Source organism: Argiope bruennichi, chromosome 5 (genome assembly GCF_947563725.1).
Source record: "Argiope bruennichi chromosome 5, qqArgBrue1.1, whole genome shotgun sequence".
In the NCBI taxonomy this organism is placed as follows: Eukaryota; Metazoa; Arthropoda; class Arachnida; order Araneae; family Araneidae; genus Argiope; species Argiope bruennichi.
The window spans coordinates 100,537,153-100,553,226 of NC_079155.1; the positions used below are offsets into that span (position 1 = coordinate 100,537,153).

At 27.5% G+C, this 16,074-nt stretch overlaps 1 protein-coding gene across 1 annotated transcript in view; it reads left to right on the plus strand.

The window, feature by feature from the left end:
* Window positions 1-16,074, plus strand: part of LOC129969484 (uncharacterized) — a 148,099-nt gene that overhangs the window by 105,902 nt on the left and 26,123 nt on the right. Inside the window, exons 2-3 of the mRNA XM_056084078.1 lie at window positions 14,164-14,302; window positions 15,587-15,804. Of these exons, the coding sequence (XP_055940053.1) occupies window positions 14,275-14,302; window positions 15,587-15,804 (246 nt within the window). The 5' untranslated portion in view covers window positions 14,164-14,274. The remainder of the gene's footprint in view (window positions 1-14,163; window positions 14,303-15,586; window positions 15,805-16,074) is intronic.

The following is a 16,074-nucleotide window of genomic DNA, read 5'->3' on the forward strand; positions in this document are numbered from 1 at the left end:
AAGTTTGCAAACTTATCTCCTTTTTTTTTTCTTGGCATTTCCTACTTTGTTTAGATAAAATACAATATACAATACACTTTTTCCCAATCGTTTATTAATTCCCTTTCAAAATGTCAATTGCCTATTACTGTTTTTATTTTTTACTGAAATCAAACAAGCTGCTAAATAATTATTTCAGATGCATTTAATAAAATTTATGAAAAGAAAGCTTGTATTTGTTGACTAGTAAAGGCATATTTCAGGTAATCTTGGCCACAAAACCTACTTCAAAGAACTGAATGGAAATGTAATGAGTCTCTGAGTTAAGACAATTTGTCTTCACCCACGTTCTAAATAGGGAAACTAATTTTCATTAGTAATCTATTTTTCTGCTGGTAAGAGTATAAGAGCTTCAAGAAAACTCTATTCGAAGAAACTAACCAAGAAAGCTCTATTCTACTAGCCATGTGTGAAAAAAAGCTTGTGAGTAATTCTTTGATACTTTCTTCCTTTGATGGTTCATGACTGGAAATGAACTAAATTTATTTCTGTGCCTTCCTGCCTTTTTATGCTAGTGGTAGTTTTTATAACTAAGATAAAAAAAATTATTTCGTTTCGGTTTTCTTTGAAGTGCACATAAAATTTTGCTGATACAATTGTGTTAAAATGTTAGTTCTTCGAATTCTACATCTTTAATGCTCATTTCATCAAAAATTATATTAAATCTATAATGGAGTAATTTACTCCATCTATAATTAAATAGAGTAATTTAAAAAAATTTATTTAAAAAATAAAAGTGCCTATTGAAATAAAAAAAAAAATACAGATACATATTTTGTTTTTGATATGTCTAACATTGAGATTATATGACGGCTAAATAGAAATACATTATATTGAAGGAATTGTTTTTTTTAAGTTCTTGTATTGATATTAATAATTATTTTTCATTATAATTGATGTGAAATATATTTTTATCGCAATCACATTTTGATATTCTGAAATCATAAATAACTCTGAGACACATTACAAAATTATTTCAAACAAATAACTGCATCAAATGTTTTTTTTAGTACTTTTTCGTTGAAGTGGAAATTTTTTCACAATTTCAATTTTGATCACTCACACTAAACTGGCTTAAATCTGGCAATCGCGCTGATAAATATTATCGAACGATTCTTTAAAAGGGGATTGCGTCTCCCTCCCTTTTTATACAATTCTGAGTCCCCCCCCAAAAAAAATAATGGTTCCATTAAGTAAAATATTTATTCAAAATAATTAAGTATTTAAAAAAAAGTTAACTTATTTGCAGCTTCTCCAAAATTTCGCGTAATTGTCCTATGATTGGATATAGAAAAATATCGACTTTGAATTACTAATTATCCGTTGAATTACTTTTAAATAGTCAATGATAGAACCAAATTATTACTTTGAATTATGGCTCACCAATGAATGTCCATAAGTTTGCATGTCTAATCCTATTTAGATATAGAAATGTAAGCATATTTCTATCAGTATCATTTGATTGTCCGATCGATCCGGATTGTCCGGAGCTGATCGATCAAGGAACTCATCAATTATATAGATCCCTAATTCTATTTCAGGATATTCTCGATAGTTTTTAATATTGCTTTTTAAACATTTTATTGCTTTTTGTGCAATATTACGCCTTTTAATAGCTAAAATATGTGTTCCTTTAAGAAAAAAGGAATTTGAAACATGATTGAATCTATGCTGGTTTTTCAAAAGATTTCTTATTAAATGCTCGATACGAATTATTTTTACGTTAGAAATGATTCTCTACTTTAGAATACATTAATTGTTCAAATTATTTGGAACATCCTGGTGCATAGGTTTTTTAAACATGTTGTCATATATTGTTTGTTTGTTTCTTATGGCACTTAAGCCGGAGAGGAGCGTCTCTTGTTTTTTTTATAGTAGCGCCAACTAGGGCCAAGAGTACGACTTTGCCACTCACGCATCACTCATTCGCTCGCACAACCCCTTTTTACAGGAGGGCACATTCACTCATCTCACAGATAGAACAGGAAGAACAACCATGCCCAAACCGGGACTCGAACCTGGGACACCCAGATCACGGGGAAGACGCGCTACCCCTATGCCAGGACGCCGGCTTGTTGTCATATATGTTTAAGTGTGTTGAATCTCTTGAATTTAATACAATAGACATCCTTATTGATATGCATTCTGTGCATTGATAAAACGGTGAAGCAAAAAAAAACGATTCTTTAAAAATTTACATAAAACATTTTAAAGATTTTCGATTTCCGTAAATTTAATGATGCATGTCGACATCTTCCCAGATTTTCCTATTTCTTTCGTACTATATGATCCAGTCACATTAATATGACCACCTGTCAAAATCCGGAATAGGCCTCTTGCAGATCAAACAGCTGCGAGACGTGCAGGATGAGAGTCAATTATTTTCCTGAAGTTGTTCACTGGGATGTTGAGCCGTGCCAACTCCAGTACCGTGGCCAGACGCTCTAGGTTACACGAGTGAGGATCCATGGTGCGAACAACCCGATCGAGGTGGTCCCACGGAGTCTCGACTGGGTTCAAGTCCGGGTAATTTACTGACCAAGGGAGTGCGGTAAACTCATCCTGGTGCTCTTCGAACCATGCACGTGCAATGCGAGCTTTATGACACGCCGCATTGTTTTACTGGTAGATACCATCATCCTGAGGAAAAGCAATTCACATGTAAGGGTGAATATGGTCTTTAAGGCTAGATGCATACTTGTGTTTATCCATCGTACCTATCCCAATGATGAGTACACCCTGAGAATACCACGAAAATATTCCTCAAACCATAATGCTCCCTCCTCCAGCTTGGACCCTTCCGGCAATTGTTGTAGGCTGTTTGCTTTCAAACGTTTCACGAAGTATTCACCAACGTCGATCTGTCCGATGAAGTATAAAATATGATTCATCGGAGAAAGACATCTGTCTCCACTCAGTTTGGTGGTTTACAGGCGATCTCTTCTTACTATTTTTTGTCCAAAGTCTAGTTGCGGTACTGGTGTACAAATTCCAGCCTTCGTCGCCGATGAACAGCAGTCAGCATAAATGCATTAAATACGCGTCTGCTGCGGAGGTCCATACGCAGCAACTTTCGCTGAACTGTTCGTTGTGGAAACTGTTGATAGCCCCTTGGTTCATTTGTCAGCCGTCCCAGACGGGTGCAATGTCTATTCGTCCCAACGTATCTCCGCAGCCGCCGTTCACCTCTATCATCTATGGCACGTGGTGCACCTCATTTGCCACGTCGCTGACTTCGAATGGTGCCATTTTGACATGCATGGTATACTTTTACCATGGCGGCCTATGAACAGTTTACGAAATTAGCCGTTTTGGAAATTCTTCAACCCTTGGCCCGAAAAGCAATGATCATACTCTTTTGGACATCGGGTAAATCGCTCTGTTTCTGCATGACTGCAAGAATTGAAATATTATCCGAATGTATACAGCACACTTTATATATCCACCAAATTTTCTGATAGCACGGGCCTTCTACGATCCGTTACTTAACATTGGCGGAAAAAGTAGGCGGTGATCACATTAATATGACTGGACTGTGTAACATCAGCAAGATGTGGGAGAAACTGGGCTGTCAAACTAGACGAATTTTTCCATATATCAAATAAACATTGCTGATATCTTTTTATTCCATGAAAGCTGTTTTCCTCAGTTTTCCATTGAATTCAAAAGATCTTTCATAATTTGCAACTAGTTGCTCTGAGTTCCGTTTTGTAGAAAGCATGAATATGAATTGTTATTACCATTGATGTTGTTTATTGCTATTTGTTGCGCTGCAGTGCTTCTGCTTGTGCACACAACGCGTTTTGATCATCTTTCCCGGATGATTTGAACCTTTGGTGGTTTACAGGCGATCTCTTCTTACTATTTTTTGTTCAAAGTATGTTGTTTTTGTTTAAAGTTTCTTGATTTAACTGTCAATTTTAAAATACAGAAATTCTTATTCTAGAAAAGTTAACTTATAATTTCAGAACTGAAGTTTCGAAGCAATGCCTAAATGAGCCACATTCCTATTATTTTGAGCTTTCAATATATATTTCAATTATAAAGATTTGTGTTAACGTTAAATATGTATAAAAACAATAACTATAGTAGATAATATTTATATAACTTTAAGGAAATGCCACAAAAGGGCAATTATTACAGAGGACATTTTCAAATGGCATTCAGTGCGCTTTGTCTATCATTAATAAAATCAAACTATCACAAAACCTGCTTAATAATTTTCTTTCATTATAAGTTTTTTTGCAAAATATAAGTATTTATATTTATCATTTTTATAAAAACATATATAGCCATATTATTACACTCCTGTAAAAATGTATCATATACTTCCAAAAATTAATAACTTCTTTATTTTTTTAAAATTCCAGGACACATTTTTTCAAATTATTAAATAGATATTGTGAAAAGTCGATTATTTTACCAAGAACAGGTAAATTTCAATGCTCGAATATCAATTTTCTTTAGATTAAACTTTTTAATTACCACTTACAGAATTGTAAGCAAAATAACTTTTTAAGAATTTCTTATAGAACTAAAATAAATACAGAAAAAAATTAATCATCTTTATTTTATCAGATAACTGAACTATTTATTTTTGAAACAAAATAACCTTAATGGTTTTAAATTTTAAGTCAGAAATAACTGCAGTAATAAAAGTAATTGCATATTCCATTATTAGAATCATACAAAACATTCATAAATTACTACAATATTATTTTTTTAAATACCACAGCACATTATTCAATTACTGAATTTCGAAAGATAATTGATTTTAAATATAATTTTGCAACAAAATACAGTGTAGAAAAAAAATTAAGCATTAAAATGTCAAATTTCAAATAATCTATCTTTCAGTATTTTAATAATATAAGTAAGTTTTTAAAAAAATATTGAACCGTTGCTCTGACAATTGCAATTGTATTTACAAAATCAAATTATTTTAACATTTTACTATTGAAAAATCAATTAGCTTATTCACTGATTAAAATATAAAAAAAAGAAATAAAAAATATTGTTAGAAAATATTTTTAAAAAATCCTATGGAACAGATACAAAAAGGTATGAAATCAGTTTTCTGTTGCCAATGCTTTGGAAGAAAATGATGAAATATAAAATCAAGGATAAAGAATTCAAATTCCTTAAAGCTATATTCGAAAAAGGAGGATTTCAAGATAGCGCCGTCAGAGAGCTAACCCTAGACATAAAATATGGATTTCTATCTTTCATCCCCTATGTTAGACAATAAGATGACTTTTCCTTTTTAAAAGAATTAACTATTGTTTACTATTTAAGAAATTTTATTGACATTTTACGAAAGAATCATTCGGAAACCATTCAATTTATCGTATAATCTCTTCGTAGTTTTTCGTGCAATCATTGAAGTTATCTGATGAAAGTATCACTTTTTTTTCTTTTTCAAAGACAGTAATATTTTCTTTTTAAGACAGTTGTTTTGTTTCACTTCAAAATTAAAATTGTACGATGTTATATGTATGCATTTTTAAAAAATTCTGACAATATTTCTGAGCTATTACTAGTTATTTACCAATACTATTGGTTTTTAATAAATACTAGTAATAATGTATTTAAAAATATTCTTTAGGAACAATTCTCAGATTCAGTTTTATACTTATTTTCAATAAGAACCGAGAAAATTCTCATTATGAAATGAAATATCATAATAGCTTGTTTCTTTATCATATTTATTGGTATCTCTGATTTTTACATGGATATTTATTATATTTAAGTAGTTATAATATATTGAAAATTCAAGCGATAAGTGTTTATTAATTGTCTATATTTAAATATTATTCTTTGATTCAAAATATTCTTTGATCAGAAAATACGAATTATATCTTGAGAAAGTGCGATTGAAATTAAATAGGTATAAATTATCTATATTCAGATATCTAGATATACTTCAAATAATTATATTTTATATCTGTATACAGAATAAATCTGTTATGTTACTGTTTCTTTTTATTAACAAAATTAATACTTTGTGTTCAGAAACCACTTAATTTTCATCGGAATGATTTAAAGGATGATTTATCCAAATAATTAAATTCAGATATTTTTTGAATTGTATGAAATCAGTTTTCTAATCAAAAACTACATTTGTAATATACTTTAGAATTAGTACATCATAAGATCAGTTAGAATTAATAAAAACTTCATTTTCCGATTTAAAACATTCCTTTAAAAAGGAAAATAAGCTTATAATTTATGTCAGTTCCATTCATGATCTGAAAAAAATTCATAAAACAATAGCATTCTCCCAAATTATTTCATTAATTAATGCTCTCAGGTACAGTGGACGTTCATAATTACCCTGATATGTTCCAATTACTCCGGAGATTATGGAGAGATTGGTATACCTATTAGGTGTCTGATGACAGTAAAAAACTGATTTTAAAAAAAGTATATTTAAAATGATCAGAAACCACTCTTTTCATCAGAACTCATTTTGCCACTTATTCCCAACTACATCAGAGCACTGCTTTTTTATTACTTCTTAATAAATTCATATTGCAAATAAACTATTATAATTATTTGTAAATATATTTAATTTGAAGTAATTTATAATGATAAAATCTTCAATTTCCCTCCAATAATACTATTTCCAATTTCAAAGAGGAAAAATGACTCTATAAAAATGACTGAAATTTATATGATATGCGAAGGACATGTCCAAGATTTAAAATCTCACTTTAAATTAGTAATGCAAAGAAGTATGATTGCACAGCAGAAAGAATAAAGTTCGTAGAAAGCAGAATGTTTAAATAGAATGTTCAGTCTCATATTTAACTGAATCTTCTCTAACATTCGCGAAGCAAAAAAAAAAAAAAAAATCTACTACAAAAAAGCGATACGGTCTAATATAATAACTTCCATCCTAATATGAAAAATAAAATATTATCATTAACTACCAAAATAAATTTTTATTTAATCAAAATAGCATTCTTTAAGCCTATCGCATTTAGCTTATCACTATAAATTCATCAACCTCTCAAAATCGTGAATGGTAACTATTCATTCGAGTAGCTTCAACATAATTGAAAAAAAAAAAAAAACATAATTTTTGAAAAAATCAATCTTGGATAATTTGAAAAAAGTCACTTCCTCCATCATCATAAATTCTACTTCTTATTGAAAAGAATTAAAATCATCGTATTAAGATTTCTCCTTCAACATTGTATTATCTTCTCCATCGATGTTCATTCTCTTATTGTATTTTTTCATATATGACGTCAAAAAGTTTCAAACGGTTATTAATTAAATTTCAGCCAAAAAAAGTAACATATATCATGTATATATATGTATCATATATCATGTATCATGTATATATTGTATATATATGTATCATATATCATGTATCATGTATATATTGTATATATATGTATCATATATCATGTATCATGTATATATTGTATATATATGTATCATATATCATGTATCATGTATATATTGTATATCATGTATATATATATATCCCATGGTGAATTCTTTAAAAGTATCAGTTGAGAACCTAACATAGAATGATAAGTATTATTGATAGAACAGAACGATATCATATGTCTAGATTTAACATCATTTCCTGTTCTATAATAAATAATTTCAAATGTATGAAACATGTGGATATTTATTACTATAAAAGTCTATTTCTAATTATTATATGTTAATTTTTCCTAAATTCTAATTGCTGAAAATTATCAGACGCAGTTAAAAACATTGGCCTGTTCCCAAACAAAAAAAAATGAAAAACTGAATCTTACCCGTTAATATTGTATTCTGCAATTAAAAAAATATATAAATTTTTGCGACTTACCGTGAGTATATTCAAAGTAGCGAATGAATAAGTAGCGCTTAGGAAAGCTTTGGTTTCACTTTCTTTTCACACGGTTATAATTAGAATAAACAAATTTTAAGAAATAACACTGAAAGATGTGTAAATGTGCCTTTCGTTTTCGTTATATTTGCTATAAACAGGTTTTTCTAGCTAACTGTGCCTTCATTAATACATACTATTGTCAAATTTCTGATTTATTTTTTCTGATATTATGCATCTGAGACAAATTATTTGATGAAAAATGAAATTTCCGTATGATTCTCTACTGAAAGATATAACTGAAGTTATTTTTTACCAGGAAATCTCATAACACGCCAGAGTATCAATCAAAATCCATTTCGAACTACAGTTAGTAATAATCATAGAAATTCAATTATCGAATTCTTTTGGCAAAATAAAATTACACTTCTACAGTCATTTAGTGACGCATAACACTTTCTAGTTAAAATTAGGTTTCTAGTTAAAAATTTCTCCTAGCACTGATTTCTATCCTTTCATGTTCTTGTAAAAACAAGCATAAGTTTCCAATTAATATCTAGAAGGAGTCTTATGCATAAAGTACTCATAATTTATCTGATGAAATTTTTTTTGTAAGTGCCGGATTATGAAAATGTAAACCAAAAAAGATATTACGTTTTATAGTTAAAACAATTTTCTTCTAGATTTTTCTTATCAAAAAGAGAGATGGCCACCATAACTGCAGTAATTGAGTCGGATAGAATAGAAAAATTGTTTAAGTATCCGAAACATATCCATAGTTTCGCCCTTAGAAAGAAAATTCTGAAGATTTCACTTCTATGAATTTGTAAGTAAGAAAGACCAGGAAAAATATATTTAATCTTAATTAAGGTAAAACATTCTCCTAGTATGAGTTGAGCATTGCAATACATGCTAAGAAAGTTCTACAGCATAAAAGATTCATGAATATGTAATATGTTGAAAGCGAATGAAAGCACCATATGTTGATAAATGCAATATGACAATGTCGGGTAATTATATCAGCTCAATATTTACCAGAAGAAGATCAGTAAAATAAACTAAAGCTAGGAATGACTACATTTTTCTATGAAAAAGAATAAAATTCTTATATATTTCATATATACTAATTCAATTTTAAGAATTTTAATATATTCCTACAAGCAAGTAAGCCATATAGAAATTTTCGAATCTATAAAAAGGTCCTTATAATAACATTACTCAAAATTCAAATTTAAGACAAATATCTTGCTTTGTAAATTTTCAATGTTTTCGAAATATTTTTGAATTTGTCAGAAAACATGAACTACTATTTTAAGATGGTTGTAGAAATACAAAATGTTTGAGACAATATAATACAAAAGTTTAGTATACAAAAATAAGTTTAGTTAATATTCATATACATGCTAAAATATACAAAAGTTTAGTATACAAAAATAAGTTTAGTTAATATTCATATACATGCTAAAATATACAAAAGTTTAGTATACAAAAATAAATTTAGTTAATATTCAAATACATGCGAAAATGTACAAAAGTTTAGTATACAAAAATAAGTTTAGTTAATATTCAAATACATGCGAAAATATACAAAAGTTTAGTATACAAAAATAAGTTTAGTTAATATTCAAATACATGCGAAAATATACAAAAGTTTAGTATACAAAAATAAGTTTAGTTAATATTCAAATACATGCGAAAATATGCAAAAGTTTAGTATACAAAAATAAGTTTAGTTAATATTCAAATACATGCGAAAATGTACAAAAGTTTAGTATACAAAAATAAGTTTAGTTAATATTCAAATACATGCGAAAATATACAAAAGTTTAGTATACAAAAATAAGTTTAGTTAATATTCAAATACATGCGAAAATATACAAAAGTTTAGTATACAAAAATAAGTTTAGTTAATATTCAAATACATGCGAAAATATGCAAAAGTTTAGTATACAAAAATAAGTTTAGTTAATATTCAAATGCATGCGAAAAACATAAGAAGATTAGTATGCTTGAAAACCGTAATTGATATTTCAAAATCTGAATAGGGGTTTTTATCATAAGAACTTATTTCGTTGTAATCAAACTTTCAAATTAAATTTTAATAATATAATTCATTTATGTAAGAGGAAATACATTCTGAGAAAATAGTATTCTATTTTGACTTATCTTCCTAAAGGTATAATTGGATGAAAGCATACGCACGAAAAGTTAAGAAAAACAAATGACTTAAAAAATTGAGATTGCCAATGTACACAAACTTATTTCGCTACACTTGGTGCGTAAATAAGTGACCGTAATACGACTATAAAAGTACACAAATTGTTTGTCAGAGAAATAATTTAATTACATGAGATAAGAATTTCTTTGGAAAAAAATTTGGGGAGTTATTTATCTTCAAATTAGGTAGAACGTACATTTAATTTATCATATTTAATAATAAATGTTATTAAACTTGGGATCAATTCAAATCATTCCGCTTATGTTAATTAACAGTGACAAAATATTTCATTCACCGAATTATTTTGAATAAATTGATCTTTTAATTGATGCATCTGCCAATAATTACTAAGAAGTAGATGAGATAATAAATCAAGGATTGAAACTGATGTAGAAACATATGTCTTAACACAGAAAACAATAACTAAGGTATTTTAATTTTAATATTTTTTCTTCAGTGTAATTTACTGATTGGCCGATTATTCAATTGCTTAAATGTTAAAATTCTATTATCATCTGGCAATGTGCTAATAGATAAAATTTTAATCTTTTAATACATTTGTAAGAGCAAGAAAAATCAGTCAAATATATTTATAACTATGAAATAAATAAAATTGTTAGATATTACTAATTAATTCCCTTTTCGAATAAAAGGTTTCACATCGGTATGAATTATGCAAAAGTATACGATCAATCCAGAATTATGCTGCATCAGAATATGTTATTAATGAGCTTATTTTTCTTATCTGATTTAAAGTCAAATTTTTATTCTATTTAAATATATTAAAATGACATGCTGAAGAATTACTTTTAAAACCACTTCTTAATTTTGAGGTTTATAAAGTGTTCGGAATTTATGAAAGACAGAAAGAGAGTGGACGAATGCCAAAAATAGCAATATTTATCTCACATACATTAGTAATGAATTATTTTCTGCCAAAATTAAAAATTAATAAACTATTTTCTTAGCGAATATAAAAGTGAGATCATAAATTTTGCTTCAGAGATTGTTTTCATTTTTATTGGGACATTTATGTGTTTCTCTTTCAAATTCAAATTTATTTTATTCCCAAATATATGTTTTTTTATATCATTAAACATATCTTTTTTTTAAAACATTTATTAATTTCTTTGAACTTAAATGGCAACTATAAGTTCGACATCAGTTTTCGCTAAAAAAAAATCTCGACTTATTTTATAAAACATTAATGGGTATAAGAAAAAATATTCACTCCAATATAAAAACTGAAACACATTACATATAATACATATTAAAATACATTTTCTTGTTGTATGTGACTAAATTGACGTATTTTGCATTTATATAAGGCATATTTTATAATAAGTAAAATTTATTGCCTAGTAATAATTTCATGTTTTATTTAATATTATGTAAAATAGGAAATCTCTCACAATCAATTAATTAAATTTATAAGAAATGTTGAATTTTCGAAACATATGCTTTAATTACATTAAGAATAAGTAGAATTTAAAATAAGTAAAAATGGACAAATACACGAAATTTTACTTTTATAGTTTCATCGCCAATTATATGAATATATTAAACAAAAATAGTGTTATAAAATTTATTCTTCAATAAAATAAATATTTGAACCGTCTAGAAGAAAAAAAATGGGCATCCTAATTTTTTTTCTCAAAATAATATTGTAATTAGTTTTAAATATCTCGGAAAAATTCCAGGTGTATTAATTTTTGAAGAAATTAAATAAAATTAATAATAAAGGTTTCGGCTCAACATAAAAAGAAAACAGAGTACACATTTTATATTTTCTGTTTTGTTAGATTGTTAAAAGTCAATTTTAGTTCAGAAAAGCATAAAATTCCTGTGAAAATCCAATAAGTGTAGATAAAAATGTTAATAAAAATTAGCATTTAACTGGAATTACAAATTCTTACGCAGTTTACTTCCAAATAAATGTAATTAGATTATAAGAAAAATGTAATAGAAAAAATTAAAATTAACTACCCTGGCCTGGAATATTTTGAAATTTTTAAAAGTTATATATCTTTTAACTTTTTTAAAAAAATAATATATTTCGTTTTAAAATGCTTTCTAAGAAATTTGAAGTATTTATATTTTAATATAAATGCATAAAAAATGTCATACTGTTAAGCGAATAATTCACAAAAGTGCCTAATAGAATCCACTGTCAGCTTAATAATAATGATAATATAAAAATATTTACACTGAATATCGTCAGTTAGTTTAAGTATTGTTACTTTAACAGAAATACTTATTTATGCAAAGTCTTACCACTTCATTAACAGAATCAAATAATCATTTTATTAAATCGAATACAAAGCAGAAAGGTCCTGTCAAAGGTAATTTAACAATATTTATTTCCATCTCTTTAATCGTCAGGCGAACTATTCAGAATTCTTTATCAATTCTTCCTTAAGAGCAGAACTTCGCTCGCAGAAGGAGCTCCTTTTGAATCCCACATAATCCATCAATATGCTAGCATAGGTTCATTTGTCCCGCAGTTGGCAGAGAAATATATTCCGCTGATTTCTATGCTGCCGCCAAAAGTTAACTTTCTTATATTAATTTTAAGAAATAATTCTTCTTCATAGAAGGACTTAAGCATCGTTTTGGGTCAATGTTTTCGAAATAAGGATTCATGTTGTGGGTCAGAATTGAAAATTTTGGTAAATTTTATTAAGCTGAATTTTATGGTGCAGCCAAAATTTGGACTTTCTTATATTAATTCTTAAGGAATAATTCTTCCTCACAGATAGCATTAGACATGATTTGGGGGAAATGTTTTCCAAATAATGATTCATGTTTTTGGTTTGAAGCAATAATTGGCATAGTAATTGATTTTTAGCAAGTCTATATACTTATTGTAAAAAATGCTCAACATGTTGGCCGTCATTCACCTACGATCCACTACGTCACATTCAGAACATGGGCGATCATCAAAACAACCCGTGGCTTTCAACTTTGTAATCATTTTCTTCACAGCTACACTTATCACATGACATTTACCCATTCGATTATCCGGCTTACGGCGATAGGATCGCAATGCTGCAATTGCAGATTCTTCATTCTAATAGTACAACTTCAATAACATTGCCTTTTCTGGCAAAGTCAACACTGAGCGATTACTGGTGTATCTAGTTCTATCTGTCGCTACAGTTAATTTAAAATGCCATCATTGAACTCTTTGCAACTCCTTAAACTGAGTTGATAACATTTTCAAAATTTGACCTAGCATTGAATTTAAAAGACAAAAGTTTTTTTTAAAAATTCTATTTTAATAAGAAATTATTAAACTATTATCATAAAATAAAGGACTTAGAAGTCTTTTATAGAATGATGCTTCATATATGGTATGATAATTTTATATTCCTTTTCCAAAGATTATTTATAAATGTTACTCATTAATTAATACCAGGCTTTAAAAACATTTTAAATAAATTAAATAAAATTATATTCAAAATAATTCAGAAATTGATTTAAAAAAATACTATATGTAGTTTTGCATTATGAATAAAACAACATTTTTAAAATTAAACATATCTTTAAAAAAGGTTCTGTATTTATATATATTTATCAATATAAACTTAAGATATGACTAATAAGGTTGTATATTTATTGGAATACCACATTTTTAAGCTCGATTTGAAACGATGATTAATTTATATGTTTAGAAAAGAAAGTATTTCTAAATTTCTTTATATGAATGTTAAGAATAAAATTAAAACATATTTACTAAAAATATGAATTCATAGGAAATTAGAACTCAGCAAACTTCGTACAACTAAATTTATACGAAGAATTTGCAATGAATAGAAATTGAGAATATTAAAATAGGAATTTCAAAGCAAATACTTTATTCTTAGAAAATATAATATGCATGCAAATTTGATGGCTGAAAACAAATTATCTGTGATTTCGTAATATTGAATTTTAATTTTTATTCTTCATAATATTTTATTGAAAAATATATTAAAGAAGCATTCAATTTTTGTCACTATTTCTGTTACTTTATTTTTCAATGTATATATTAAGTATAATGTATCTTATTGTCTGTTTTTTTTTTATATTTCAGAACAGTTAAATGGGATACTGTAATCCTAAGACAGACAAGTGTGATATGCTTAATTGTTTATGAAAAAAAGACGATATTTTTGAAATTTCCATTTTACTTTCTATATCCCTAATGTTAGGAGAAGCGCTTTGGCTCATAAGTAAGTGAAATCAATTTAATTTCTTTCTTTAAGAATTCAATATGAATTAAACAATATGTATTATTAATTTAAGGAAGAGAACGTAAGAAGCGAAATTAATTTTGTTAATTATTTAAAATGAATTTGTCCATTCTTATTTAATTGTAATTTTTTTTATGAAAGGTCTATTTGATTTAGTAACTAGTTTGTTTGTTTAAGTGTTTAGTTAATTTTTTGTTGCAAGAAAAAAAAATAACGCTTTCTTTTTAATAAATGAATTTTAAATTCAATACTATCTTGCTTAATTAATTTTAGTTTCCTAAATTTCATTTAAAGTTTTTATTAAATCAAATTTATATTATAAAACTTTTATTAATAAAAAAAATTGGGTTAAAGTTTTATCACAAAATTATACAGTAATTAATGTTATTTTTCTTCATAAAAATAGTTATACGTTACTGAGAAGAAAAAAAACAACCTAAAATGTTTTACCTTTTTTTTATTTTTTTTCTCCCTTTCTTTATAATAAATTTGAAACGTACAACTAAAAACATCTGTGACTAAAAATTGTCAAATTATAAAGCTTTAAATATTCATAACAGTTTAGGGTTAGTAAAAAGAGAGCATTACATGATAAAACAGCGTTTTAACGCAAAATTTGAATGAAAAAAAAATAGTTTTTATTTGCTTTAAATTGTTATATTTTTATTGAATTATAAAGTACATAGGATAGGATTATGTATGGAATAACACATAGGGCAAAAAGTACCCATCTCTTTACTGGCACATATGCATTCTTTTGTCGAAATTTTCCATGACCATTTTGCATGAATGTGGTTGAATTTCGTTGATGAAGAGATGAATTTCTTTCTGAAATTCACGTGTGCTTGTGTTCCTGTCGGCATAAACCTTTGACTTCAAATAACCTCATAATAAAAAATCCAATGGTGTTAAATCAAGCGATCTAGGGGTCAGTTCTCAAATGTTCAAACTGTAACCGTCGGAGTTTCATTATTTTTGAAATTTTGCTCAACGATAAAAATATGTTTTCCTATCATGTAACGTTCCATTTTTCCTAACCCTAAATTATTAGCTGTCAAATGGCCATTTTAATAGGCTTGCGAACATTATAATGCACGAATGATTGCAAATTCAAATCTTGAGTTAATTTTGTGACAAACTTAATAAAATCAAAAAGCAATTCAGTACTAATTATAGGAGACGAATGAAAATTTTGTTCATTTGGAATGTAATAACAGTTATTTTTTTTTTTCTGAACTGAAAATTACCATGAATCTTCCATAGTTTTCCCTATCATCAGCATCGGTCTCAAAATCACCCGTTTTGAGGTGCCTTCTCTGGTAGTTCCGGGCGATTCAGCTATTCTCACCTGCTTCTACGACCTTGGAAAGGAGAAACTTTACTCGGTGAAGTGGTACAAGGACCACGTGGAGTTTTTCAGATTCTTTCCGAGTCTATCCCCACAGTACATGGCTTTCCCAGCTCCAGGATTAGACATAGATGTGAGTACTAAATTTTATTTGTAATTAATTCATATGATTAATTCATATTTGAGTTCCAAAATAAAGGAACTGTTGAAAAACAAAGGAACTTTAAAAAACAACTGATCCTTTTAATATTTGTCCACAAAAATTTACATTTTCCATGGTGTTTTAAAGTGTTTATAAATCTCCAATTTCAATTTGTTAAAAAAGTACATTCTCATACTCTATATCTGTAACTGCAAACTCTTATATGATAAATTTATTGAATGCAATTAGAAGCTATATTTT